At 42.9% G+C, this 27,952-nt stretch overlaps 1 protein-coding gene and 1 long non-coding RNA gene across 6 annotated transcripts; one reads left to right on the top strand and one right to left on the bottom strand.

The window, feature by feature from the left end:
- Nucleotides 1–16: 16 nt before the first annotated feature.
- SEPHS1 (selenophosphate synthetase 1) lies at nucleotides 17–24,958 on the bottom strand. 5 transcript variants are annotated; one of them, XR_007890525.1, is made up of 10 exons: nucleotides 23,950–24,121; nucleotides 21,423–21,684; nucleotides 18,241–18,344; nucleotides 13,236–13,343; nucleotides 12,200–12,354; nucleotides 11,305–11,395; nucleotides 7,925–8,024; nucleotides 6,231–6,443; nucleotides 1,027–1,366; nucleotides 17–599 (listed from the first exon to the last, which is right to left on the bottom strand). XR_007890525.1 is itself a non-coding variant. In XM_051628993.1 (9 exons), the coding sequence occupies exons 2-9, from the start codon at nucleotides 21,613–21,615 to the stop codon at nucleotides 1,152–1,154; spliced, it is 1,179 nt and encodes a 392-aa protein (XP_051484953.1). In that variant the 5' UTR covers nucleotides 21,616–21,684; nucleotides 24,881–24,958; the 3' UTR covers nucleotides 17–1,151. The 5 variants fall into 5 exon arrangements, 4 of the variants coding, with proteins under 4 accessions (XP_051484953.1, XP_051484963.1, XP_051484973.1 ...); XM_051628993.1 differs by lacking the exon at nucleotides 23,950–24,121 and adding an exon at nucleotides 24,881–24,958 and having other exon boundaries at nucleotides 17–1,366; XM_051629003.1 differs by having other exon boundaries at nucleotides 17–1,366.
- LOC127388983 (uncharacterized) lies at nucleotides 24,107–27,157 on the top strand. The gene is made up of 3 exons (XR_007890533.1): nucleotides 24,107–24,312; nucleotides 25,703–25,781; nucleotides 26,558–27,157. It is a non-coding gene; the product is annotated as an uncharacterized LOC127388983 (long non-coding RNA).
- The last annotated feature ends 795 nt before the right edge of the window (nucleotides 27,158–27,952 follow it).

The following is a 27,952-nucleotide window of genomic DNA, read 5'->3' as shown; positions in this document are numbered from 1 at the left end:
ACTTCTACAAGAGCAATAAAAAAAATTAAATATTTATTTTGAATAACAAGCTTAAGGTCAAGCTGCAATGTTGGCAATGTAGATTTGAAACACAGATCACAAAAGCGTGCACAAAAATGTATCTGAGCAAAGAACAAAATAATACTAAGAATTATACTAAACAGCTGCTGATTTTAAAGAAACAAAAAAGGCTTGTAATCACTATACAAAATATAAAATGTATTAAACACTACCATCCACAGAACAGAGGTTTATTTTAGTTTGATTATATTTAAAAATTATTTGTGTAGTTATTTATATAGTGAATTGTAAATGAATATTATACAGTAACCTCCTTTTGGTCTGCAAAACCTTTGTTGCACTATAGCACATCCAATCACATTGCAAAAAAAAAAAAAAGAATTATTTTTTCCTTGCTATCAATAAAGAAAACAATCATTGATAATACAGTAAATATTGTCAGGTCTACAAATAATGAAATTAAAAATGACTCCTTCGACTCTGAAGCGCTTTCCATGCAAAGTCAGCACTTGCTTGTTCAAACAGAGTGCAGTACCAAGCAATGTCCAGGGTCGTAGATGCTCTTGGTAAGACTAAACCTTACAAAAAAAATTAAAAATAAAATTAAAAAATAATAATAAAAAAAATGTCAAAGATTGAATGTAATCATGCAACCCTTTTATTACTGGGTATACCCACTGTGTCGCTTCTCAATTTATTGCCTTTCTGGAATATCACTCAAGGCATCCAAATTAGACTTATGATAAATATACACATAATGAAAGGACACAAACTGCTATTTGACACTACTACTGGTAATGTCTGTGCTACCTGAAAGCACCTTTAAAAAGAGCCTATGCGGCAAGAGATAAGTGTCTAAAGATTCAAAATGAATCAACAGTATTGGATAACAATATAATTCTCAACTCAGAAGCTGCCTCAAGATTAGGTGCATCTTCAGTTAATGTAACAGGAAAAAAAGGCAATGGATTTTATTTCATTAATTGTATCCACTCATAAACTGACCTAAGGCCACCAGATGTGCAGACACAACAAGTTTTCTTTTCTTTTTTTTTTTTTTTACAGTTCTTTGAATTGCAGGATGATAAAGGAATAGATCTATTTAAAAAGAAACAGCTATTTCATCTCTATTAAGAGGTGGCACCGGGTGTCGGGTTCACGTTCTGAGTGGCCACCTGCGGCGCCACTTCGATGATCCGCGGCTTGTCTATAATCCTGGCCGTGCGGTTGCCCTTCTCTACAATCCCAATAATCCAGGCTTGGTGACCTTCACCATATTTTGGAGACTTGATCTCGGCACAGAAACGTGCTGCTTGTTCTCGTGGTAAACAGATGAGAAGGCCTCCTGTCCAGGAAAAAAAACACAAAAAAGCAGAGCGTTAAAACATCCGATTGTAAAGCGTTTCCACCTGGATCTGCCAAATCCCTCTTTAGACAAGCACTCGATGACTTCAGTGGATTCTGCCGAAGACAGGGTGGAAGTCTGAGCTCTTGCTTTACAGAGAGAAGTTTGTGTCTGAATTCAGAGTTTGGTGGGTATGCAAATGAAGCTGAACACACATAAAAGATGTTGGCAAAAGGACACCACACCGATGCCAACAAATGACATACTCGAACAACACCAGCATTGTGAACTTCCAACAGAGGACTGCAAAGTGCCTCTGCAGAAACATTCCAGATAAAGGTCATATTCAGATACCTATAATCACATATTGGTAGCAGCTGATTGTGCAAGTAATCCCATTGCCTGCAATGAAATAATTCACCAAAGTAGGGGCTATTATCAGAGAATGCAAGAGGCAGAAGATTAAACACAGGCTTGATCCAGTGCTCCCTGTGACAGTCCTTTTGACTCTTTGTTCGGGAATTTTCTAAACTTCTTCAGCCTTTCCCTTAAGGTTTTTTTTTTCCCCCCTCAGAGAAAACTGGAAAATATTTTATTTACTAACGCATGCTTTTCAGGAGCAGCACAATAACTGGTTAGCAAGCCTGCCATTCAGTTACTAAACCTAAGAACACTTCCATTGTAAGAATCCCGGAGCACTAAGAAAGGTGCCTTGGCAAATGAATCACTAGAGCGAGTTTCACTGTCAGTTCTGGCACAAATTTCCAGGGGCCTCTGACCAAATAATGAAATGTTTTTCTGTTACTCTTTATTACTATTCAGATTTTCTATGTCCTTTGCCTTTTTTACATTTACGTTCTGTGTCTGTGCCCTGCGCCGTGTGGCCTCTTTCAAGAGATGTTAAAATATCATCTCCCGTTGAAAAATGTTTGGAGAACACAGGCAAGAGTATACTCAAGCAAACAGGAATTCAGGCACGTGCTGAGGCTCCTTACTCCTACACAGTTATTTGACTCAGTCTTTTCTAGGTGAAGGGCATCAGCCAGCAGCCCAATTGGTGTTACCAGTTCTGAGCCAGCCCTGGGGGCAAAGGGCCACCTGGTGAGCTGGCCACCACCTCCTCCTTCCCCGTGGCTCCTGGACAGCTTCTTAGTATCTGGGGAACCTTTATGTTTACTTTTCCAACCAAACAGTCCTCTCAGTGGGGACTAAAACCAATTTAAGGCCATGAGGAAGAAGCAGCAACTGAACATGAGGAATGATTTATCATTTACGTGGAAGTGTGAAAGTTATTTTTTAGGTTCTATATGAAGCAAATGAGTGTGCCATCCAGAAATGGATGCCTACTCTTAGACAGTTTGAAAAAGAACATCCAGGTATTTCCATCCAAAACAACATGAACAAAAAAACCCAGAAGCCTGCAAGACAGCTGCTCCAGACGTCACAGACAAATCACTTGCAAAGGAATTATGTGACGTTATCATAGAATGGTTTGGTTTAAGGGATCTTAAAGAACATCTAGTTCCAACTCAGAATGCTCTAAATCAAATCTAAGAGAAGCTTAGGCCATGGGCTGAGTCAGGGAAGCAGTTCACAAGTGGTAGTGCAGAGAGTGTGCTAACTAACCAGAAGGGAGGAGCAGAAGTATGGTGAAAAAGGAAATAAGCAAGAACACCTAAATGATCTCCATGCATTTACCCCACACACTCTCTTCCTGAAATTTGTATCACTTGCATGCATACCCTGTTAACATTCTTTGGCACGATCAGAAAAATGCACAAAAATCAGTTTCCAGCTAAAAAAAAAAATCACTTCCCACTTGCTGGCTGCATCCCAGTTTGATCAATAACCCATAATGAAGGGCCACTCTCTATCAGTAGCAGGATGCCTGTATACAGGGATTATAATTCTCTGCCAGACTGATCACTCTCTTTATTCCTTTGGGTAGGTCTTCAAGGGTTTCCACTGCTCTATCCTAGTCTAGCCTATTTTATGTTACTACCCTTCCCAGCTGCTTCAGTTTTCGTCCCAGGGGCAACTACAAGCAGTCTTCACCTCTGCAAGGTCACAGCCACCAGGAGTTTGGAACATTGCTGGTTTTAACAGTTGTACTGCAAACAGGGAAGTGGACACAAAACTTCTAGAGCAGACCAGACAAAAGCTTTGCAATTACAAGCAGAGATACAAACAGTTCATGAATCAAACCTGAGTGTCCTTCTCCTGCTTAACATCCTTCTCCCACGCTGACTAACCAAAGGAGGAGATCATGAGCCTCTTGCCAGGGACTAACACAGCCCTTCTCTTCTACCCATCTTCCCATTTCCACAGCGTGCACAAACACTGAGTGGTTGAGATACTTCTACTACACTAAAACAGTTGGCTGACACCAGTCAACAGTTTCAAAAGTTATTAGAAGAGGACTGGCAAAAATACACACATGCACAAATATCCCATACAAAGTAGTTTTGTAACTTACGACTGCAAGTAGCCAGCCTAATCAACAGCATTAATTCCTTTGAAAATTAACACCCTGACTGCAACTTTCACCATTACCAGAGAGTTACCTAAAAGGCAGCATAAAATCACGTAGAAATGCAGTTTTAAGGAAATAGGCAAGTGTGCCTGGAGGGTGGAACAGATGAAATAATAGATCTTGCTAAGGCTGATTTTTGTCAACAGGTGCACAGCAAATGTGCACTGGAAAAAAACACAACAGCCTTAAAATCCATTCAAATAGTTTTCCAGTAAATTTCTCACTGCCTGCCCACTCTGCTGCAAAACATCTGGTCACAAAGGAATAAGCTAAAGACAGAGCATCTCTGGAAGCTGAAGCCAATAGAGAAAGAGTGTATCTATATGATGGTATCAACAGTCCCAAGCAGCCCCAACAAAAAGTATCCTCACCACTGGATGCAGACGTTTGCCTTCATTTAAATCGATCCCAGGGCCTGAAGTGCACAAACAGCATGGGCTGAATGCTAATGAGCTGTCCCAGCACACCATGCCCAAGCTAATACACTCTGCTGCAATATATCATGTTATCCAGCATAAGCCTAGAGCCCATGGGACTGCAGTTACACAGCTTTCAGACCACAGCTACTGTGTCCATGTGCTTATGGATCTTTCTAGTATTTGGCAGATGCTGCCCTGTACCAAATCCCTATGGCCACCTCAAAGGTGAGAAATTCAAGGCAGTGATGAAATCAAATACACGTGCTCTGAGGCACCCAGAGCTCACAAAGAAACAGAGATGTCATGCCGGCTTTTCCAACATCGTCCACCTATGCTGAAACACAAGCTGTTCAGCATTTCAAAGACATCTCTTCCTTTCAGTCCCAAAAAAGGTTCTGAAGTTGACTGTTTCCCACTTCCAAGAACTCTCCCAGCAGTGTGTCTACCCACACCGTTTCACGTTCCTTTGGTGAAGAGACAGAACTGGATATCCCCAGGGTGGGGCAGCTCTGAACTCTCAGGCACTCAGTTTGCAGCTAAACCATTCCCATGCCAACTGCTATACAAGCCTCTCCTACAGCCACTCTCCTGGAAGAGCATCCTGCAGTTCCAAGTTCAGTGCCCACCCTATTTTTTTGGGCTCCATACAACTGATAACAAATGCTATTAACAGTCTAGTTATGTGGAGTCCTGGTTAGTAGGAATCTGTTTGGTACTACCAACCTTATTGACACAGCTTGCCAAAATGCCACCAGATATTTCTGGTCCCTGCAGGTCTGATGCTGGATTTGAACTCTTGAAGGGGTTCATGTCCCATATCCTGTTACACATTATTTAAGCCATACAGTCTCTGTAGCACAGAGTGTCTGTTTAAACACAGATGGCTAAGGAACAATTTAGCAGATCATGGCAAGTTGTGTATTCACTAGGGGAAAAGTTTATGGCTCTCTCCGTGATGCTTCTTTCCAGATCTCTGGACTGTTTTGCTTCAAGGGGCCCCCTCTGTTGTGAACTGCAGAGAACTTGGATAATACTTCTGGAGAGCAGGAAGAGGGTGGAGAAATGAGATATGAGAAAAGACAGATTTGTTGCTACATCTTCTCCATTTCCCAAATAGAAAGAAAAGTCAGACTAAAGAAAACAAAAATGTAACAGAAGATCCAATGGGAAAACAAATATAGAGACATTCAGCAGAAGGCAGTGATCAGGCTAGTCATGGGTGGCCTACACTTAATAATAAGTCAACTTTCAAACATCAGAAGTTCTTATCACCTGATGACTGTTTGAATGCTTTTCTGAAATGAACTTGGGTGTCCACAGCCCAACTGTCAGTACACGTCTGTTCTATTAGTTGTCACTGCAAGTGGCAGCTTTATTAAATACACAAGTAATGAATGGGTCAGAGAGCAAGTTATTATTTTCCCCTGTTAGTCACAGTCCCTTAAAGTCAAATTTCATAATGTAAGGAAGAAAACCTATGCTCTTGGATGTCTGTGTGCTCTAGATAGAAAAGGCTCCAGTCACTGAGACTGGCCCATTCAGCACCAAACTTCACACACATTCATAATGAGAAGCAAAACACCACTCATTCAACTGGCAAACCTACTTACTGCAGCTGGCTTTACCTTTGAGAAAACTTTCAGCTGTGCTGGGATTTTCAGATATTCTCTGTTCTGGAGCTAACAGCTAAGAGAAAAACAAGCTACAGAAGAATTCAGAATTCTAACTGCAAAGTGTTCTAGAAGAAGTAGTTAATTGTGCACAGTTGTGTGGCTAATGCTTATTAGCTTGGCTATACAGCAAACCAGCTGTGATTTTGAATGCAAAGTACATGATCTGTACATTTGAAATGTTACTCATTTCTAACATGGAGATGTAGGGAAGGAAGAAAGGGGGTATAACTGTCACCTACCTGATGTCTCTGGACAAGTCCCGTGCATGAGGCCAAACATATTGCCACAAGCCTTACTGACAGCAGCCATCTTGGCAAGCACAGGAAGGTTATGAATAACAAAGGACACCTCATTTCGCTGCTGCTTGGCAAGGTTTTGTGCATGCCCCAGGATTCCAAATCCTGTGATGTCTGTAGCTGCATGTGCATTGAAAGTGTGCATGAGTCCTGCAGCTACAAGAGAAGAAGGGGGAATAAAAAAAAAAACAAATCAGAAAAAAAAAATATCAGCAAAAGCAATGCATCAATAATATTGTGGGCAGTTTGAATGAAGTTGCATAGCTTTAAGAAAAATCATGCTTGAAAGGAACTGGAATTCACCAATACTGCATGTAATCCTTAAAAAATTCTACTTGTATTTAAGTTATTAAATCATGCTGAAAATCCAACACTAAAGTTGTATTTATGAGCATGTTCTGTTAGACATGTGCTACTAATTTCTATTACGAGTCCAAGACAGAGGGGTCTGCTCCAGATTCAAACTCCCCAAAATTGAGAGCCAGAGAGATTCTGAGCTCAGCTTTGCTTCATTAAGGGCAAGGACCAGGATCATCCTGGGTCAGTTTTCTCACATCTCTTTCCCTGCCACTCCATAAAACCATCACACCAGAACTTAATTTCTGGATACTTTAAATCTAAAAGCTTCAGAACAAAGCTTGCAGGTTGTGGAAGAAGGGCCCCAGACTCCCCACCTATGCATTCATTAAACCCTTAGGCATTTGCAACTACACAGCCCTTGGTGGCAGAAGGGCACCCTGCATACAGGATAATAGCTCCAGTGAAGAATATTCAAGTGTTGTTAAAGGTGTCTGACAAGAGTGAGGGAGAAAAACCAAACCAAGAATGCTTTGCCCTTCTTTGGTACTTCCCAATATGTGAGCAGGGGCTCAGTTCTTTACTGTAAGACAATCCTGGTCATTTATCTTTCCTGGAAGACTTTGTGAAAGATTGAAAAACCAGTGGGGTGACATATCAAATAGCAAATGAAAACCAAATAAATAGGAGAAGAGATCTTTATCCCTATTCTATCAACTGAAATGTAAGGAAACACCTAATTCAATTCTCTGCTCCTCCAAAGATATTTTGAACATAGAAGGGAAATCCTGGATTAAAATGTCTAGGGTCCAAGAAGAACCTTCCCCCTATTGAAAGACAAAATTAAAAACCACCACAAAAGCAGGAAAAAAGCCCCCCAAAACCAGAAAACATGTACTATGTATTCCACACTTTGGGAAGCTCATAACATAATTAAAAAATTAAAATTTCAATAGAAGTGGACAAAAAAGATGTTTTTTCTTTTTTCTTCTATTTCAAACTTTTTTAACCTTATTACAGTCAGGGCCTCATGAGTTCTCTAGGCACAGAAGGAACAAATCCAATATATTTCCCTTTAAAAACATCCTGTAACTCATTGGGATGTTACTTGCAGCACTCACATGAGTCATAATCATCTCCAGCAGCATTTGTGGTTTTGCTGTGTAATTAAAAGAGGGCGTGCAATTCTAATTTGCTTGCTTCACAAACACTGAACAGCAGAAAGATGGGATAAAGTGGCTGTGTCACACCTCCCCATGGCAGTGAAATGAAATTAAGCATGGAACTGGAGAGACCCACAACCTCCCCTCTGCCCTCCCAAACAACACATCTTTTCTTACCTGTTCTGTTCAGTCGTGCCATGTTCATCATTGCTTCCTGGTATGCTAGTTCTACATCTTCTTGTGTTACCACTAGTTTGATCTTATTCCACTTCTCTGGCTAATGGATGAAACAAAGGTGATTATTTTAGATTTTCAGTTATGTATTATAGAGCACACCCATACCACTTTAAAAAAGTCCTTAATTCAGGAGGTACTTAAACTTTTTCTTTTTTAAACTCAGTTAAAAAAGGGCAAAAGGTTCAACAGTCAGAGGTGTGTACCTTGCTCTGCTGTACCCGTGAAGTTCATCTAAAGATCTACTAGGTCCTAAGCATCTCAAGTGCTGTTTTCAGCAGCAGAGTGGAGAGAAATAACCTACCCCAGGGCAAAAAACTCCTTCAAGACAACTTTCTGGCTTGAAACCTGCAGCCAAATTAGAAGAACTTTGTTGCTGGATATTGTGATTTGTAATCTCTGGCTTCCTGGCTTTATAAGACAAAATTCTTGATGTTACATCTGGACACTCTGACAAAAAAGGCAACTGATATCCACAGGTCCAGGTCTGAGGAATGTAAGCTAGGGCAGGATGTCATCACTCCAGTGAGTTCAGATTAAGGCAGTTGCATAAACTTCCTTTACAGTTTAATATCAGCACCTCCTTCCACTCATTCTCCAGTGTCCTGTGTGGACTCAGGCCTCCATCACACACTAAGCAATGCTGCTCATCCCCAGAGGCTTTCAGAACAATTTAGGAAATGGTACCTTTATAAAGGGCAATTGTTTCATTCAAAGATGAAGTAATTCCAGATCCAGAATGAAACAAAGCAACCATTTAGCTGTTAAGAGCAACACTACAAACTGGTTTGATTTTCTTTTTTAATGGAAATAAAAATCACAGAGGATTAAAAGTAAACAAAAATAGGGTTTTTGATCCCACCATGCCTACTCTGCCATCCCACAGAATAAATGCATAAAACAAACTTCTTACTAAACCAAAGGTGCAAAAACTACAAAGAACTGGTATATGATCCTGCACTGGGGAAGGATCTTGTCAAGGAGGTTCTTATCCTTCACAAGTGAGTGCTGACTTTGAGTGTAAGAGAAAATCCAGCAATGGCAAGAGAGGGAAAGAGACTGGTCAGGCACAACAAATCATTTGTTCAAGAGCAAGTGAGTATGGCAGCAAGATCAGAGCTTCTGAAATCAGGTCAAACTGAGTCTGACCAATTAAGTAAGAGAGAGAGCAAGTGAAAAAAAAATTAAAAATGAGGCTACCGAAGAGGGGAAAGAGCAGTGATTATTCTTACTGCAGTATGACTGGAAAACCTGAGCAGTCTTTCTGCCTTAGTTTTCAAAAACACAGTTCTGAGGCTGATAATGGGATGGAAACCAGTCAGATGATGGGGATGGAAATCATAAATGAGGTGGAAGCAGAACTCAAGGCTGAGGTTCTAAGAGCCACAGACACAGGTAGGATACAAATATAGCAAACAGATACTGGGGTTAGTAGAGAGGAAACAAAGGCAGAAAAGCTCACAAAAATCCCCAAACAATTTAAACAGCAACCTTAGATTTCAAAACAAGAAGGATTTGTAGACAACAGCAAAGGCTAGAAAACCCTCTGAAGGGGCACATCACAGCAACCTCTTTCATGTTTTTCAGCTGAAAGAGGAAAGGGCACGTGGATGCCAGTTCCCAGCTGTGGACCAGCCTAATCAATCCTCATCATCAGCCTGGCAGCCAAGGCTTCACATCCCATCCCCAGCACATCCTGGACCTGATCCCCTGGGGATCCCATGAGGGGCCCAGTTCCCTGCAGCCTTTTCCTTTTCACCCTCTGACAGCTGCTGCCAGCAACACAGCTGGTGCTTGCTTGCAACAATGCTGGCAGCAACCAAGCAAGGAGAACAAATTTTGCCTCCACTTGGATTTTCCTTTCACTACTCACTAAATACCTCAGCTTTTAGGTTGTTTTGGGTTTTGTTTCAAATTTGTTTTGCAGCCACATGTCTCCATACTGCAGTTTTCCTTTCTTGCCTATGCATAAACTTGCTGTATTATGTACCTTCCCCCACACACTTTTCAATAAAAAAAAAGTCAAATTCTGTACCAAAATTTGATTTGTGGGTGGATTTGAGATGGGTAATTCTAGTTTCACTTTCCCTTCTCTTTCACAAAACAAAGCTACAGAAAAGGCAGCACAGCTACTCAGAAAATTTCCTACCACAATCAAATATATATTCTGTTTACATATAATAGGAGGATTGATTTCCCTGCTGTCCTCATTTTTCAGACCACAAAGTATTTCTGGTTGACAGCCAAGGAAATTAGAAGTACTTGAAATATGTGGAAATTCCTTAACTTGCAAGTCTGTTTGTCAGTACAATAATAGATACGTTAAGTAGTAAGAACATGCCCAGAAAACATACTATAAAATTGGTGTCTTGTTGTTTCACTTCATTTTCATACCAAGATTATCTGAGGCCCTGATCCTTATATCTGATTGGAAAATGCAGGATTCTGCAGAGGTCAAAATTGCTAGGCCAGACCCTATGAAGAAGGAGAAAAATGTTTTTTTCTTGTTGCTCACACTTCAGACTCCAATGAAGATTTAAGCTGGTTCTCTCCCACTTTTGCTAACACAAGCTTTGTAATTAGAGTTCATCTGACAATGTAGTGGCCAACAGCCAAGACAAAGCAGATTCCAGCTCACTCCTCTGCCAATCTATTGGCTCAGTAGTCCAAAAAGTAGAAAAGATGCATCTTTTTAAAGTGTAAACTGAGCAGTTATAATTCTGAAGACATTTACTGGGAGCCAGACAATATAAGCAGATGCCAATTTTGCAGTCACTTTTCAGTTCAGTAGCTACATTTTTGCATGAAGTAACAGATGGAAGTAGGTCTACATACATAATGCTGCTAGAAATATTCTTATTGAATGCACAGGGTAATACATGTGAAACGTAGATATATTTCCATGTACACAAGCAGAAAGCCCATGAACACAGTCAGCAATCTTGGCCTAATTACCATCAATAAGCCTTTGCCAGTTACTTCAGCAGGTGGAGCAGGGCATAGCTTTTACCCAGGGTGCTAGTCTGTTATTCTGTTAGTAAACAATTATTACAGTAATGGCTGGGAACTAAGAATTAGATGCAATTAAGATGGGCTCACTAAGCACAAAACAGTAAACTGTCTTGATTCCAAGAGTTTTGAAGGCAAACAGATAAGGTTGACACAGCAAGGAAGGAGGAGGAGAGAGGTGGTAGAACATTCCCAGCTGAGCCCACAGTGTACTTAATAAGTACACTGCTGAACTTTGCCATTTTGAGGGAATGAGGAAGGTCACCTTTAACTCACACCCCTCTTCCTTATTTCTTTTTTTGCAGTGTACTCACAATATCTAGCCACTGGTGGACAGCTACAGCCACTTGTGTTCCCAAGGGTTTAGTTAATACAAGCACATCTCCTGGCACTGCATTGTCTGGCCTGAAATGAAAGAATTCATATATTATAATTACATAGTGAGATTCACACATGTTATTAGGAATAAGTGTTGATAATTATGTTTTCACAGACCCATGTATCTTGTCGCACAGTTAAAAAACTGACTAATTGCAGAATTACCCTTTGGGATTCAATGCCATGGGATATTTTTTGGGCAAAATGCTGCAAACTTTATTTAAAAGTGTCAGTGCTTCTTTCTTGGAATAGAACAATGCTTGCAGCCACACACACATAACATCACATGTTTTCTTTCACTTTACTGTAAAGTAGGATAGGGAAAAAAATTGACCTTTGTTACTCAAGGCATAAGATAACTATCACTAGGATCACAAACAAATTCATTATTATAGTGTAACATACCACATCAGGACATTAAAAAAAAAATCAAGCTGCTGTTAAAGGGACAGAATGCTGTGAAAAAGCAGTTCTGTAGTTCTCTACAGCTATCAAAAGGATAAAGGGAAGATGGTTTAAAATGTATGTATAAATACGACCGAAATTTGTGTTCCAAAACAGTCTTCAATGTCTGTAAGGTTAGAAGCTTAACTCTCCTGTCAAAAGGAGAATAGGATTAAAAGATACTGGGGAGTGGGAAGAAGTAAATGACAACCTGCTTAAAAAAGTAAATATGTACAAAAGTGGCATCTGTTGAATGTCAAGGACAAATGCAAGCAATACTGTTTTATTCACCAGGAGACAGATCACAAGATCACAACATAGTATTAAAAGGATTTTTACTGTATCCCTTCAGACCAGTGCCTTTGATTGTTTAATGGTTTAACTTACATTATAAATTCATTAGGCTGACAGACTGTAGTGGCCACTCCTCCTAAAACAATCCAGGGATTTAACACTGTTTGGCCACCAGTGACAGATGTTCCTGCCTCTTCTGCTGCATCTTTGAAACCCTGGATAATTAGAGGCATCACTTTGTCTCTTTCCTAGAGATCAAAACAGAAGTCAGAGTTCCATACACAGCAGTGCTAGTCATTTCAAGACTGGTCCAGGGCTTTACTCACTCAAGCCAAATGCTCTTACAGCAAATAGTTCATGACAGAAAAGCCAGCCTTGGTAAGAGGTCAGCCTCCTGAAAATCATGTTATCCCCTACAGCTGTGGTTCTACAGCTCTTTGTAAAAGAGGTGAAGAGACATTCTTACACTGAAGAAAAGTTCTTCAAAAGGTCTCATAAAAGTAAGGAAATCAGAGTTTAGGAAACTCAGAACAACTATCCTGCTGCTGTAATCAGGCACAGCAATAAGGCAAAGTTAAATCAAACTGCATTTGGCTGCCACTAATCTGTAAAGTTTCAACTTCCTTCCTTCTAAGAATAAACATCCCTCTTTTGCTAGAGCAAACAAACAAACATGCTGGTCACTTTCACACACACACACACACAAATAAATAAAGAAAAAAAGAAAAAGCAAGCTATTTTTGTTTCTTCTGCTTCAGAGATATGTTACAAAGCTGGCTTAAGCAAACCAGAAGTCTCTAGATTGATACATGAATTGGTAATCAAATGCTGCCTTGGAGCAGCATCATCCTGGACAGACAGGAGTAGTCACCACATTTTGGTGAAGATGAAGGCATTAGCAGGAGCAGATTACAATGTCACAGAAAACTGAACTTCTAGCAAGTGATCTCAGATCTCAGGATCCGTACTAAGATCTCAAGACCTGTGCTATGAACTGAGACATTCAATAAAACCACCTCTTCTTTAAAAGGGTTCCAACTTTAAGGAGAAAATACCCTAAAGGTAAATAAATTCTAAGTATGTTTAGCTGTTCGTGTCTTCCTTCAAAGGCAAGTACCAAAAATCTTACCCTATCTGTCATTTTATTGCTGATTCCAAGAAGCATCAACATGTTGTCGCATTCTGTGACCCCCATGGCATAAAGGTCACTTAGGACATTGGCACATGCTATCCGTCCCTGAAAAAGAAAGAAAGACCAAAAAAATAAATCTGCAGGACCTTTTGTGAATGTTCAGACAAATGCCTGCCATGAAAAAAAACTTCCAGCACAACTCTGCCCTCTGAGACAGTTGCTTATTCCACAGGCTCCTGCACGAATAAAGTCATCCAGGTATGTGGGATGATCTAGTTCATGTAATGTGACTATCCAGAAGTGCAGATCTGCTCTCTTTACAGAGAATCCCAGCTGCCTTGCTCAACATCCTCACATACTACATAGGAATCTCATACTGATTTTAGACTAGATGCCTAATTTCAGAGGCTGAAGTTAAGCTTGACAGAATCTAGTTTGGTAACAAACTCAGTTTACTTAATCTGATATGTTCCTGTGAACTTTATTCCAGCACAAAACTGCACACGCTGATGAAGACAACCACTGTATGCAACTCACAACTGCTAGGAAGCTAATCCAGAAAGCGTGCATTGCTGTACCTCTTGTGCATCGGAATCTGTAGGAGACAGCAACCTTGATGAGAAAGCTGTTTGTTCCCCTGCACTAGCCTAGAGGCCACATCCACGCTCCTAAGTTTTTAGGAGAGTACTCTTCTTCCCCGAGGACACTGCTGTGCCACCACCACACAGCCACACTGGGGTGTTTCTTCTGTCATGATGTCAATCAGAAGCTGTCTGCAGAAGGCAGCATGTCCTGGGGATTAAGGAGCTCAGGGCTCCCAGAAGCTGGCCTAGTCACCAGTTAGGAGCACACAAAGCTACAGAGGGGAGATGTCTGTCCCCTGCCATTTATATAGTGAGGGAGATGTGCCTACTCTGTCACTTGTTCAAGTGACAAGGTAAGGCTGAATTTTGCTACATTTTAATTGACTTTTGTGTGTGTGAACATCTCCACTAACAAAAATTCATCCAAGAGACTAAGTCTTCTGTTCAAGATTACAAAGTCTTGAAGCTCTTCACTCAATGTCTGCTCTTCAGCTATGACACTTGTCCTCTTTCTAGAGGAAGAATGAAAAAAATAATGGCAGACAAATTATTTAGAAGATAGAAAAGATATTCCTGGTCCTGGGAGGCAAACAAGAGTAATTTGGATTTATCGTGTATAAATACATCACAACAGATAGCAGTCACATGTCTTTCCATAACCTCCTGCCTCCCTTTTGGGGAATATCAATTGACTAAAAATCCATAGTGATCACTATGTGACCACTTGGGTCACACGAGCTTACCTACCCTAATTTTGCTAAATTACTGAATCACAATCAGGGCTTGTGGTAACGTGGACCCAGCACACAACACACTGAGTTTACTGATGAAGATGTGGCACTTTCTGATAAAGGACGTGCCCTAAGGGATAGCAACACAATTGTAAAATACAGGATAAATTATTTTGTGTTACTCTAGAAGACTCCTCACATTTTATTAAAATTGCGTTTACAGCTGCAGAACTGTAACCAACATCTGGCTTTGATTTTAAATATATGCTTTTCATGAAGTTCACAGACAACACCACCATGATAAAAACAAATACATGCTTATTCGACTGAATTTGGACTACAGAAAGATGCTTTACCTAGAAGACAAACTGTGGATGGGAAAGTCACCTAAACATATTTCCACCATCTAATCACACATCCAGGAGTTTTGTAAAAAATTAATACTTTCAAGCAGTTACCTCACATGACGTGAAATACACCTCCAAATGACAATTAAATATAATCCAGTTTTTCATAAAATCAAGAGCTTCCAGTGGCAACAGGGGAATCCCTTATCTTTGAAACTGGAATATGTCTTAATCATTTAAATCTTAAACTACTAAAAGTAAACTGTTTACTGCACAATTTGATGGATATTGGCTGTTAAATTTCTAGATGTTTAAGAACACTAAGACCTGCCATTTTCCTTTTCTGGAAGGAGACTATCAAACCATTTTCCACTCTCTTCAGTATTTACCAAGCAAACTTCAGGTTTATGCTCTCTTAGGAATGACAGGTAAGTTTTTAAAACCACACTGACAACAGCTCTCTATTCTAGTAATCAGAGGTCAGTCTAACATCTCTTCTGCCAACTGGCAAAACCACTATGGAAAGAAACTCAGGGAGTGGAAGTCCCAAGCCTGAAGGAGCAGAGGAACTACACACAGCTTGTGAACACTGATAAACACAACAGGATTCACAAACGGGGGTCAGCATAGCTGGGTCCCACGTGCTACCTGACTGCTTGCTAAGTGCAGCATTACAAACTATTTATAAAGGCAAGGAATGGAGTATCAGACTTCTGTCCCCGGTCTTGAGTGAAGGCTCTTCTTAAAAGGGCACAAAAAAAGGTCTCTGGAATGGAGCAGGAAGGAACTCCACTCTCAAATCAGCCAGTTTCAAGCTCCTGTACTAAAAAAGTGCCTCCACAGCGCCACAACAGAGCCCAGTACCAGTCTTCCTTATTACCAGTAACTTGATTCTTATTATGAAATGTATTTTCAATTGTTTGTAACTTTTTCAATATCAAACAATTTAAGTTGATAAAAATTTTACAGGTGTCCATCGTAGGGACACTTTGGACAACATGGATTGAGTGTTTTCAAGAACAAAGCCAATGAGGAGGGGAAAGGGGGGGAAAAAGGAAGAGGTTTTCTGTATGTAACTGCAGAACTTCATTCTAAAATAGGCAGTGACAGAGTGGGAGAAAGCTATTTTCTGAAGCAGAAATCTGAAGTTCAGCTGAGTCCACATGCAGTTCTGCCTTCCTCAGCTGTTTCCTAATCTCTTCTGTGACAGCACCCAGCTTGGAGTCCATTTGCACTTTTGGCTTTCCCTTCTTGCTTCCTATCCCCAACTAGGAAGAGAGCTCTGATACGGAGCTGCAGGTAGACACTGCACAGAGAAACAGAGACTCTGAATCAGGGAATATCCATCCAAAACCAGGCTCCAATTGACCAGGCAAGGAGATAGAACAGAAAAGCAAGCAAGAAATCATGGACTGCATGTAACTGATCATGAGAACAGAGACTGGTAATGACAGGCCTGGGTCATGGCAAGTCTAGACTAAAAACAGGAAAAAACAGCTGGAAAAACAGGGCAGCAGCAGTCTGTCTTGAAGAGAGGAGTCCAGAGCACTCTCCTTCATACAGCCTAGACACAAAATTCCTAAGTCTCACCATTCCTCTTCTCTTAACAAGCATCCATAAACCCTGTGGCAAATTGTATCTGACTGCCCTCCAACTGATGTTGGTCCACACAAGAAAATGGCAGTCTGTCATCCCAGGTACTCTAGTCCCCAAGAGAGAGGGTTGAGTAGAGGACCCAGCAGCTCCAACTCTGCTGGATCATAACTGCAGGTATCAGCAAGAAGGCTTGTGACAGAATCCTTGTTCTCAATTACCTTTTAAGAAGAGATACGCATCTGTAAACAGATTTGAAGTGCTGAGCCACTGCATTAAAATGAATGTTGACAAAATAAAATGTGAAGGACTTGAGAGTCAGAAAACTCCAGAGTCACAGCTACTGGTGCATGTGGATTACAGAGTAGACTGTAACTATGATGCTACCACTAATGATGGACAAAGGCTACATTTACATTCCACTCCTACCACAGTAGTCTAAACCTCATCAGGGCACAGGCTCATCTATCCACTCCTGCAACATCTCAGTCCCTTTGCATCTCCAAACAAAACAACCCTCTCGTTTCACCACAGCCTTCTCACACTGTCCCTCGTAAGTCTCTGTTACACAGTGAGAAAAGTTTCTCAGCTGATGAACTTGAACACAGCTCTCCAACTATAGATATATATTTATTTTCTTTTCTCTGGTTCCTGATGAGTTTCCACATGATACTGAAGCAAGGCACTTGATTCAAATTTCTCAGGACAGCTCAACAAGTCTGTACTCCAGACGCCAGCCCAACACCTTGGCTGCTCAGTTTACAGAAAGAGAGCTCTTCTGGAACAGAAATAAAAGGAGCTAGGCTTGCATACATGGACAATACCTAGTCATCAAGCATGATACAAAAAAAATTAGCTGGTCCCAACCTCAAACTGCATGTCCAAAACCTACCTGACAGGTCTCACAGAACAAAAAATAAATCAACAGCAGCAAATCAAGCATGCAATCATATAAACAGCAGTAAAAGCATGCCATAAAGCAAAGCAGGCACATTCAAATCACAGGAAACATGATTTCTATAATTTCTTTAATTTAATGAAACTTCCTGTAGAACTTCTTAAAGCTTTGCTAAGCTCTTTTTTAAAGTTAATTTGTTTCCCCTGCTCAATTCAGTCCTTATCACTGCCACACATAACACCACAGAGGAACCTGAGATGGATTAAATGAAATACAAAGAAGGAACTGAAGTCAAAGTGCATACAACTTCCAACCAGTCATTTCAACATAACCATCTGCAAGTGGAGGTAGAAGGATGGGAAATTGGTGCTCACAAAGCAATCTGAAGTTGCCAGGTTTTGTTGCCAACTACTGTCATTTAGGCATTTCCAGTTCTAACATGTTACGTGTTTTTTTCCAGAACCTCAAAAAAAGGCCAATTACAATGCAGTTCTGCTCCTAAGTGGAGTTTCCCTCTGCTGCTTCACATACAGCTTTTTTTCCACCCCATTTGGGTTTTTCAAGCCAAATCCCACAGACTAAGAGATGGAGGGAAATTTGAACTAGAAGTGGCAGTTCTCCCAACTTTTACCTACAAAAAGCAGCACTGCAGCATTCCTGGCCAACATAGAAAAGATTACAAGATTAAACTATGCCTTTCCCTCTTCTCATGTATTTAGGAAAGACTCTGAATGCATTTAATCAATTAGCACTGCACATCTAGAAGAAATGGTCAGAACCGCCATCAGGTTGGTGAGAAGCACAAATCAAATCAGCAATACAGCTAACAATTTAGTTTAGCCAACTTACCATCATATAAGGATCATCCACAATAGGATAAATATAATCTGTCGTCTGGACCAACGACAAACCTCCATGTCTTAATGGAATAACACAAGTGTCCATCCCAATTCCTGCCAAGACAGAAATGCATCAGTGAGGTGAGTAACTTTGCCCTTAATTATATGTTGCTCTTAACAAGAGAACTTCTAAAACATGTCTGTGAAATACAACTCACAATACTGCCTACACAGACAGGGCAAATTCCTTCCTTAGAGAAAGCACGTAGCACAAATAAGAGGAAAAACAAGCAAAGAGTGAGAACTGACTGGAACAGAAGTGTCAATGGCTGAAAGCAAGAACTAAACTACCATGTTGTATGGTCTGTTGCAGCATAATAATAGAGCATTGCTTTTAAGAACATCTGTGCTTGTATGTAGGCACATTTAAAGAGGAATTATGTGAATTGATACTGTCAACAGCAAAAAGTTTTAAAAGGACACAGCCTCTCATAAAGGGTATTTCCTCACTTCTAGAGGACCAAAAATAATGCCTCAAGTCACAGCCTAGGCCCTTGATGAAAGGTCATTCACCCGTGATGATCTGCTAGACAGGGAAACTCCTTTGAGAAAACCACAGCAACAAGTGCAGCCTTTTCCCCAACAGTGGGTACATCAAACACAGTAAGTTCTATTAAACCTCCAGGCATTTGCTGCGATGCAAGAGCCCACAAAAATATGGCAGGTGACAAATCACAACATGGAAGCTAAGCCTTGCTCCCTGTCGATATCCCTGTCCCAATGGCAGGGAGCTTACCTCCTTCCTGAGCTGGCAACAAACTGCCTAGAATTACCCTGCATACCTCAGAGGGCAGGGGCCTTCAACCAACCAGTTTTCAGGGAGCAGATGTCACACAGTAACTTTTCCCCACGTATTAATGAAACACAATACCTAGGGAGAGCTACAACTCAGCATTTGGTAGTGCCCTGCACAGGGATGAAGTGACCTGCTGGCATCTGAGGTCCTACTGAGGACACACAGCAGCAGGTCTACCAGGCAGTAGGTATATAGGTGGAGAGGATCTCACCCCTCCTGCCTATGGAGACAGATCTTGCCACAAAAGAGATGAGATACTCAGAAGCTTGAGAGCACTAGTTTAGGGTTGCTCAACCTCCACAGAACCTACCAAGCCACTCTGCATGACATCCAGTGTCTCCAGGGAAATGCTCATTAGCAGCTACAGAAAGGTGTGGGTTGTGTAGAGGAGCTCTTTTGCCCTCAGTTCACCTACTCGTGCCGTAAGCCTGCCAGACTGATTTCACTTGTGTGGTTTTCCACAACTTCAGCAGAAGGGCTGCTTGACAGACCGGCCAAGCAGCCATGACAGTCCTTCTGAGGCTACATTTTTGTTCCACCACCAAACAACTCACTAAACGAGGAAATCTGTTCAAAGAGGTGACTGAAAACAGCAATTTCAAGGTATGTAACAGCTCTGAGAAATAATATTAAACTAATAGTTTCTTACAGCTATGCCAACAGCCAAATTTAAGACTGTTCTTGGTAACTGCTCTTGCAGAACTAAACAGGAGCGAGTTTGATCCTGCTATTGGCAACTTCCTTCTTGACTGTATCTCAAAAGCATGGTGCACATGCACAGCCTGTAAAAGTTATATATTCCTTCTTAAGCACAAGATACGAGAGGCAAATAACACCAAACTTCTCTGCAGACACATTTGTTAAAAGCATACTCCCCACAAAAGCATATATTTAAGAGATCTGAACTGTCCACCTTCTACTACTAGCAGATTTCCAGTTACCTAGTATCACACCTACATACTGATGACATTAGTCTACTTTTTACCTCTTCATATAGCTGAAGAAGAAAAATCTATTAGTAGTTCCATTACTCTTTAGAGCCTGAAAGTTTACAAGAGAGAAAAAACCAGCTAGATAATTAAATCTAAAACAAGCTATTACTGATTTTAGACGTTTGCCAAATTGAAACACTGTTGAGAACAACTTATTTAATCTAGAAAAAATGCCATATAAATAGCAATTTGGGGATAAAAGAAGCTGGAAGTGTCCTTCATTTGGGAATATTAAATTATAGTGCCACCCCAGCTCCACACACAATTGCTGCTTAGATATTTCATACAAAGATCACCATTGTTTAAGCAAGAACATGGGCTCCTTACTAATCTCTCTCTGAATTCAATTTCTACCAGAATAATGGATTACAACCTGTTAGCCTGCTGGTAGACAATTAGCAATGTTTAAAAAAAATTAAGTAAGGTTATTGGACACTAAATTGACAAATAAATTACTTTAGAATAAATGCAATGTTGTTATTCCTAAGTTGAGGAAAAGAATCAATTCTGCACCGCAAAGTAGGGATGGAATATGCAGGGCTGACTAAACAGACAAACAGAATTAAAGGTGTCATTAAACACATTATCTGCATTAATTTATCTGTATAAGTATTAGGCAGAGTAGCTGGTATCAAAATCCCTGTGTTTGCCCTGTTCCCCACGTAGGTGGTTTGTGCAGGTTGTTCTTCCTTACTGCTTGCATCATTGTGCAAATACCAAAGAGAAAGTGAAGCTGGCAAGTACAGAGGTCTTGTAAAGACAGCCTTTCCCAGGCAGTTTCTACAGGTGAGCAAAGAAGTTAAGAGTGGAGAACAATGAAAGGACTGAAAGGAAAAATGACAACTGAAACCATCTGCTCCCAGCCTCCACTGAAGCAAGAAAGTTTTCCCTTGTTCACTATCTCTGACTCGGGAGAGGAATTTCACCTCTGAGTCATCTGATTGCATAAAATTCATTGCATTAATTGCATGAATTTCCAAAGTCAATGTATTAATATTAAAGTCCAGAAATTAACAGATAGGGCTTCAGTTTGCAACGTATCTTCTGAGGAAAGGGAGGAGGAGACTAAAGCCTAAGCATGTGCCTATCACAATAGCCATTTCTTGACTGCTTTTTTCTTTGTAGTTGAGTGCACTGCAGGATGTTAAATAATTAAAATAATATTCTTGTAGCCCAGATGCCAACAAATGACAACATATTCATTCTTCAGATTTCTGGATGCTGTGCATGCATTATACAACACACAATTTTCAAACTGATGTCACAAACCACAACTGAGATCACATCACTAAGCAGACCAAGCAGAGGGACCACACGCGTCTAGAGGAGCAGTTAACTACTTACCCAGCCTGGGCATAACTGCCCCCAGGAACTGTTCATCTTCCTGAAAATGGTTTTCTTGTAGAGATTCGAGCAGTTTCTGTAAGACATCCTGTGGCACTTTGCAGCCTGTGCCTTTCAGTTCAGTGAATCGGGTCAGGCGGAAGCTCTTGTCCAGTTCATAACTTTCCGGGTTAAACGACTCCCGAACAGACATGGTTTTCTCAAACAGACTGCTGTCCTTCCCCACCCCAGAGCAATAGTATCAGCTTCTTTGTTGATCAGTCTAATTAAAAAAAAATTAAAAAAAATAAATTTGGAACATTAGAAATTCCTATGACCTACAAGACAACAGATTTGCTGAGTAGAGGAAGTTAAAAAGATCGAAGCTCTCAACATCGTTCACTTGCTAAGACAGGAAGGCACATCTCACACAACTCATTTCTCCAAGACTACAAAGGAATGACTCCTCTTCCTACTGCCCCAACATTTAAAACTGTAAGTATGTCAGGCAAATCAGAGAATGAATTTCTTTTCCAGACATGCTACACAAGTTTTTCATTAAGAAAAAAGAACGTAACACACTTACGAACCTCATTTAACGCAGAGGTAATGAAATCAGTAATAGTTCCCAGAACAGGGAGGCCAATTTCCAAAAGGCAACCTGGGCCCTGATTCTGCAAGACGCTCAGGGGAGACATCTGTTTGTACTCAGCTCAGAGCGGGGTCGTAATTTTAGCCATTAACATATTAATCTCAAAAATGAGATGCCTTTCAAAGAATGGCTCAGCTTCAGTTCTGATGTAAGAAGCTGAAACTCCATAATACACCTGTTCTCCTTGGGGGAAAGCACAATCCCCATGTTCTGTTAGTTCAGGTAACAGCAGAACAAAGAGGCTGTGTTTAAGCAGACTGGTTTACCCACAAACATGCCAGTTTACCTCTTAGTGTGTTCGCAGATGTAAAAAATGTTGACAAGAAAAGCTTCTTGCCTCTCCAGCCCTTTTTTAGGCAACTAACAATACTGAGAATACAGAGAATTGCCCATTAAAATGGTAATGTAAAAAGACACTGATGCAACTCATTTAATAAAATTCTTAACAATGCAAGTCTAATTTTAGAACGTTTTTCCACTCTGACTCACATACACCAGACTCCAAAACTAATAAGAGGCCTGAGACACTGACTTCAAAACAGGGATGGCTGTGACAAAATGCAATTCATCTTTCTCAGAGAAGAAGTTTTCAGGGATTACTAAAAACGACCTGTCTGCGGTGGCTTCTTAGAAAGCAAAGAACCTGCCTAACAACAAGAGGAACCCAGTTCAGCAGCATTGCTGACAAAACCTGATACCGGTGGTCACGACGTTACAAATTTAAGCTGAAAAGCAAAAAAAAAAAAAAAAAAAAAAAGAATGCAAGTGCCTGGTATTCACCAAGTTTGACAGTGCTAAATATAAGCAAGCTGTAAATCTACAGACCATGCAACCCATTTCCCTTACACAACACTTATCAACGAGCACATCCATTCCATAAACCTTTAAGTCTACTAATTTATTGCATGTATTTTGTATGAATTTAAGTTTTAAGCTCCCTGACAGCTTCTGATGTGGAGCTCAACTCCCCTTTACCGTGCTTTCCCTCCTTCTCCGGGAGGCGTGGCACTTTATTTAAAACAAGTCTTCCAAAGCCCCTGCTCGGGCAGTAATCCAAACTCTAGCTACAAGAACGTGTCTTGGATGAGCAATGAATTCAGTTCGTAGCTGCTGTGTTCCAGTGCAAGACACTAAGCACTTCCAATAAGAAAAACCAAACCAAACAAGCAACAAAGAAAAAGATAACGTCTGGAAAACAACCTGTCAACAGAAACGGAAAACAAAAGCTTTTCAAGGAGGGGGGATTTTCCCCCCCCCCCCCTTCATTCTTGTTTTAACACTCTAATTAATTCCAGAAATTTATAAAAAGCAGCTTGTCCCACAAGGGGAACATTTTCCTTCATCTAACTAGTAATTGCAATATGCTTAGCACCCCCTACCTACTTACACAGGAAAGGATTCTGAGGCCACAGCCTACTAGGAACTTTTGGCAGCCTCGGGGAACTGCAAAGACACAGTAAAATTACGGTTTCCCGGTTCGAAAACAAGTATCGAAACAAGCAAGATGATTTTATTTCATGGGGAAAAAAAAACACAACAAACAACAACAAAACCACAGCGCAAGAACACAGCAACTTTTTAAACGAGGATCTGCATAAAACCGTATGGAACTATGTGCTTTGCAGAGTGCCAGGGGAGGAACCTTCCCTGCAAGGCTAAGTTTGCTGTGACTGCTGGAGGTCCAGGCAGGTTTGCCATCTGAGCGACAGGCTCAGAAAACACCAGAAAACACCTCGCAACCCCAGACGTTTCTTAACTTTAAAAAAAAAAAAAAAGAAAGGCATAATAAATATTAAAAACTCCAAGTTTAACCCCTGACTCGCTAAAGAGCAAAGAGAGGAGAGAGCACGGGCGCAAAAAGGGGAGAGGGAGGAAGAACCAGAGGCAGGTACGTACCCCAGAGCAACCCCCGGGCAATGAGGGGGAGCCCGGCCGGCCGAGCCCCGCACGGCGAGGAGCGGCCACCCCCGCCGGGCGGGGGGACATGGCTCCGGGACACCTTAAATCGGCAGCCGCTGCCTGGGAAGGCGAGCCAGGGCCTTCAGCGCTGCTCTTTGTGCGGCCGCAGAGGAGCAGGAGGTGGGGGAAGAGACACAGGAGAGAGAGGAAGAGCAGCCGGGCTGGCAGGATCCGGCAGCGACCCCCGCCCCGCACGGCGGAGGGGACGGGCCCCGAGAAGGGGGATGGGGGGACAAGTGACACCCCCTCCTCCCCCCTCCCCCAAAAAAAAAGGCGGGTCCGGGGCGCACGTGCGCGCAGGTGAGGGGGGGGGTGTGTGTGGGGGGGGGGTTTAACCCCTTGCTGGCCGGGCCCCGAGGCGCGCGCGACACCCCCCCCCCCCAATTCCCTCCCCCTCACGGGGGGGGGGGTGAGGAGAAAGGGGCGGCCGGGGGGGGGGGGGGGAGGGTGTTGGGGAGGGGGGGAATAAAAATGTCGGCGGGCGAAAAATTTAACCCGTCCGTTGCCGGCGGTGGTTTTTTTGGGATTTTTTTTTTGTTGTGTGTTGTTTGTTTTTTTTTTTTAAAGCGGCCGCAGCAGCTCGAAGCCCCCCTTCCTTCCCCCCCACCCCCCACTCACACACACCCCCCCACACCCACTCACGCCTCCCTCCCTCCCTCCCTTCCCCCCGGGGCCCGGCGGGCAGCCCAGCCCAGCCCCGCGTCCCGGCGGCACCGCGCCTTTCCACCCCCCCCCCCACTCGCCGGGCCCGGCGTCAACGGCGAATTCCCCTTTAAATCTCCCCGCCTTGCACCCCCACCCCCCCTCCTCCTCCTCCTCCCTCTCCTCCTCCTCCTCCTCCTCCTCCCTCCCCAGGTCTCCCTCTCACCGGCTTCTCCTCCTCGCCCTCCGCCTCCTCCCGCGGACGGGACTCCCGGCCCAGGCCCACAATGCACCGGGCGCGCCGGGCTCCCTCCGCGCCGCCTGAACAGAAATGGTGCCGCCGGGCACGGGGGGGTTAAACCTTCCCTTCCCTCACACACACCCCCCCCCCCCCCCCCAAAATTCCCGCCTCCCGCGCTCTCCGCCCCCTCCCCTTCAGCGGGAGCGCGCATCGCACTCCCCCCCCCCCCCTTCATTTCGGTGCGCGCTCCCGGCAGCGCGACCTGTCGGGAACGCGGAGGGGGGTGGGGGGGGGGGGTCGCGCTGAACCACCCCCCCCTCCCCGAAAAGCGGGAGGTGGGGAGCGGGTCTGGGGTCGCGGATCCCTGCGGGAAACCCCGCTGGGAGCTGGGGAAGAGGCGCGGGGCGGATGGATGGAGGGGATGGTTTCCTGGAGCATCCCATGGGGATGGCTTGGGTGGGGCGGGGGTAGCTCCCGGGGTGGGGAAACTCCGCGGGAAGGCTTCAGGATCTCCTCGGGATAGCCAAAACGTTGGGTTTGGGGTGGTTTTTTGGTGTGTTTTTTTTTTTTTTTTTTAAGGGGGAGACGTTAGAATTCGGGGTCGTTCCGGTTGCTAAAAAGGCCTTTAGGGTGGTGAGCTCCAAGCATTGCCCCGGCGCTGCCAAACCCTGCCCCTCAGCACCACAGGCACTTTCAGATACCTCCAGGGACGGTGACTCCATGGGCAGCCTGTGCCGCTGCCTGGCAACCCTCTTAATAAAGAATTTTTTTTTTCCTAATTCCCCATCTAAACATCCCCTGGCACAGCTCGAGGTAGTTTCTTCTGTTCCAGCACTTCTTACCTGGGAGAAGGGACCGACAACCCCTCGCTACAACCTCCTTTCAGGTAGCTGTAGAGAGCAAGAAGCTCTCCCCTCAACCTCCTTTCCTCCAGGCTAAACAACCCCAGTCCCCGAGGGTCTCTGTGCAGCCCCTGGAGAGCCTGTTCCAGTGGCACTTCCTGGCTGGCTGCGTTAGTTGGTGCCTTTTCCTCCAAAAATCTGGATTGGGGCACACTACAAAAAACACGTTGTCCGGTTTTTAAGCAGGAGGTGATGAATTCAGGGCAGCCCTGGAAAGCTGCACCCTGTTTAAAGTACCTGCACAGCCAGGACATTATGTCTTGTCCCAGAGGATTTCCCTAAGTCAATCATTTTCCATCCCTGATTTCCATCCCACTTCATCATACACATTTAAGACATAAACCACTGCCAGCTGATGTGTCTTTAACCAGCCTGATTTCCAGTGTCTTCCGAGTTAATTTTTCCACCTGAAGGTGCTTTCCTTGCTTCCACAGTGCGTTTTCCCAGCCTATAAAAGCTGAAAATCAAATAATTCTGACTTTAAAGTTATCTTGCTTTACGTGTGAGACAAGTTCCCCCCAGAATGGAGGGGACTTTGGTGTTATGGATAGTGTGGGCCCCAGTTTTACGTTGCCAAATAGATAAAAAAAGCAGATCGTTGCTTGCAATTTGCAATTAAGTACTTCAGTAATTGCCTGTTAATTCGAAGACTGCCTTCTGTGCAACCAAAAGTCCTGCCTAAAAAGCAAGCAGGAAGAGAAGAAATTAAGATGTTGCTTTTCTTGCCTGATTTTAATTACTCCTTTTTTTTTCCTCCAAGAGAACATAGTGCCCCATAGTGACCTGAGGGGCACAGGAGATCCCAGCACCAAGCACCTTTAGGAAGTCATTCATATTTATTTGTATAATTAATTGATTTTCGGGTTCCTCCGTGTTGCTCTCCTGGAGCATTTCAAGCTCAAGACACAGAAGCTGTTTCTCCAGGAGCCGCTGAGGCGTGTTTGACCGATGGTTTTGACAGTAGAGATGAATCGAGGGCTTGGCACCCGCAGGCCTGACCTGGAATTTGAACTCAGTTCCCTCCCTTCTTTCAGAGAGGGGTGGAAAAATCTCAGGATCTTCTGATTGCCATTGATCTGAGATGGTTTGCTGAGCAGTGGCTTCGTACCGTGCCCGTGTGCTGCTCCGTGAGAGGATTCCAATCAGGAAAAAAAAAAACAACCCTTAAGTGTCTGGAGGGGTGATAACCGGATGCTCAGATCTAACATTTCTTCAGCTTTTTAGCCATTGCCTCTGTTACCAGCACCTCGTTTAAAAAGATAACAATAAAATCATGAAACATAAAGAGAACTGTGAGATAAAGAAAAAAAAACAAACGAACACTGCTGATTTTTAGCCCTGACTTAGGGGTTTTTTTTCCATTTGTCTTTGGATGGACGGGGGCACTGAACCACATTTTCATCTTTTTTTTTCCTACATCTGTGAGGGCTAGACAATTGGGTGTTTTTTTTTAATACAGTGGGGGAAAAAAAAAATCTATTTAGATTTCCAAGTGGTAACATGATCAAAAGAAAACCCAAACCCATAGAAATTCGTGCCAGGGTGGCCTGGTGCTGCTGCCTTGTGTTACATGCAGGAGTGGCAGGGAGGTACCTGCCTCAAGGTGCCGTGCCAGGGGCTGCCCCTGTCCCTTCCCGTGGTTTCCTGGCCACATCTGAAGACAGTGATGTGGGAAACGGCCTCCAGGAAAGAAAACACACACAGGGTATCCGTGCAGCCCATTAGTACCAGTATGGGTGGGACTCTCTGGAGCTAAAGAGGAGCAGGGTATGGAGGTGGGCACTGCGCGCAATTGACTGCACTGATAATTAAGCTCATTTCTTGGCATGGATGATGGTGGAGCATCCTCAGCTGGATCTGAGGATCAGATCCAATCCCTCCTGCCTGTGCTGGAATGAGTCTTTCTGTGGGCCAGCAGTGGGCAGGAAAAGTGGCTTTGCCAGCAAAACGAGCCAGAAGGGAGCAGTGAGCAGCGTCTCTGCTGCAGCTTCAGGTGGGTGTTGCTCCACCCAGCACTCACGTATCCCCAGATTCTGCTGGGGACACAGGCCTGAAACAGCTGCTGGAGGATGTGGGATAGGAAAGCAAATCCTGTGGATCCAGAGGAATGTCCTTTTAGTGCAGGATCGTAAGCAAATCCCTAAAAGAGTAGTGA

The sequence above is a fragment of the Apus apus genome, chromosome 1 (genome assembly GCF_020740795.1).
Source record: "Apus apus isolate bApuApu2 chromosome 1, bApuApu2.pri.cur, whole genome shotgun sequence".
Taxonomy (NCBI): Eukaryota; Metazoa; Chordata; class Aves; order Apodiformes; family Apodidae; genus Apus; species Apus apus.
This window is presented reverse-complemented; position numbering and strand designations above follow the sequence as displayed.

Bases quoted from the DNA above. Each gene is read 5' to 3' on its own strand.
- SEPHS1 (XM_051628993.1), bottom strand. From the start codon at position 21,615: ATGTCTGTTCGGGAGTCGTTTAACCCGGAAAGTTATGAACTGGACAAG. The intron at 18,345-21,422 runs GTAAGTAGTTAA...CTGTCTTGGCAG, and splicing joins GGCAGTTATGCCCAGGCTGG to GAATTGGGATGGACACTTGT. The intron at 1,367-6,230 runs GTAGGTGACAGT...TTTCCTGGACAG, and splicing joins GACTTGTCCAGAGACATCAG to GAGGCCTTCTCATCTGTTTA.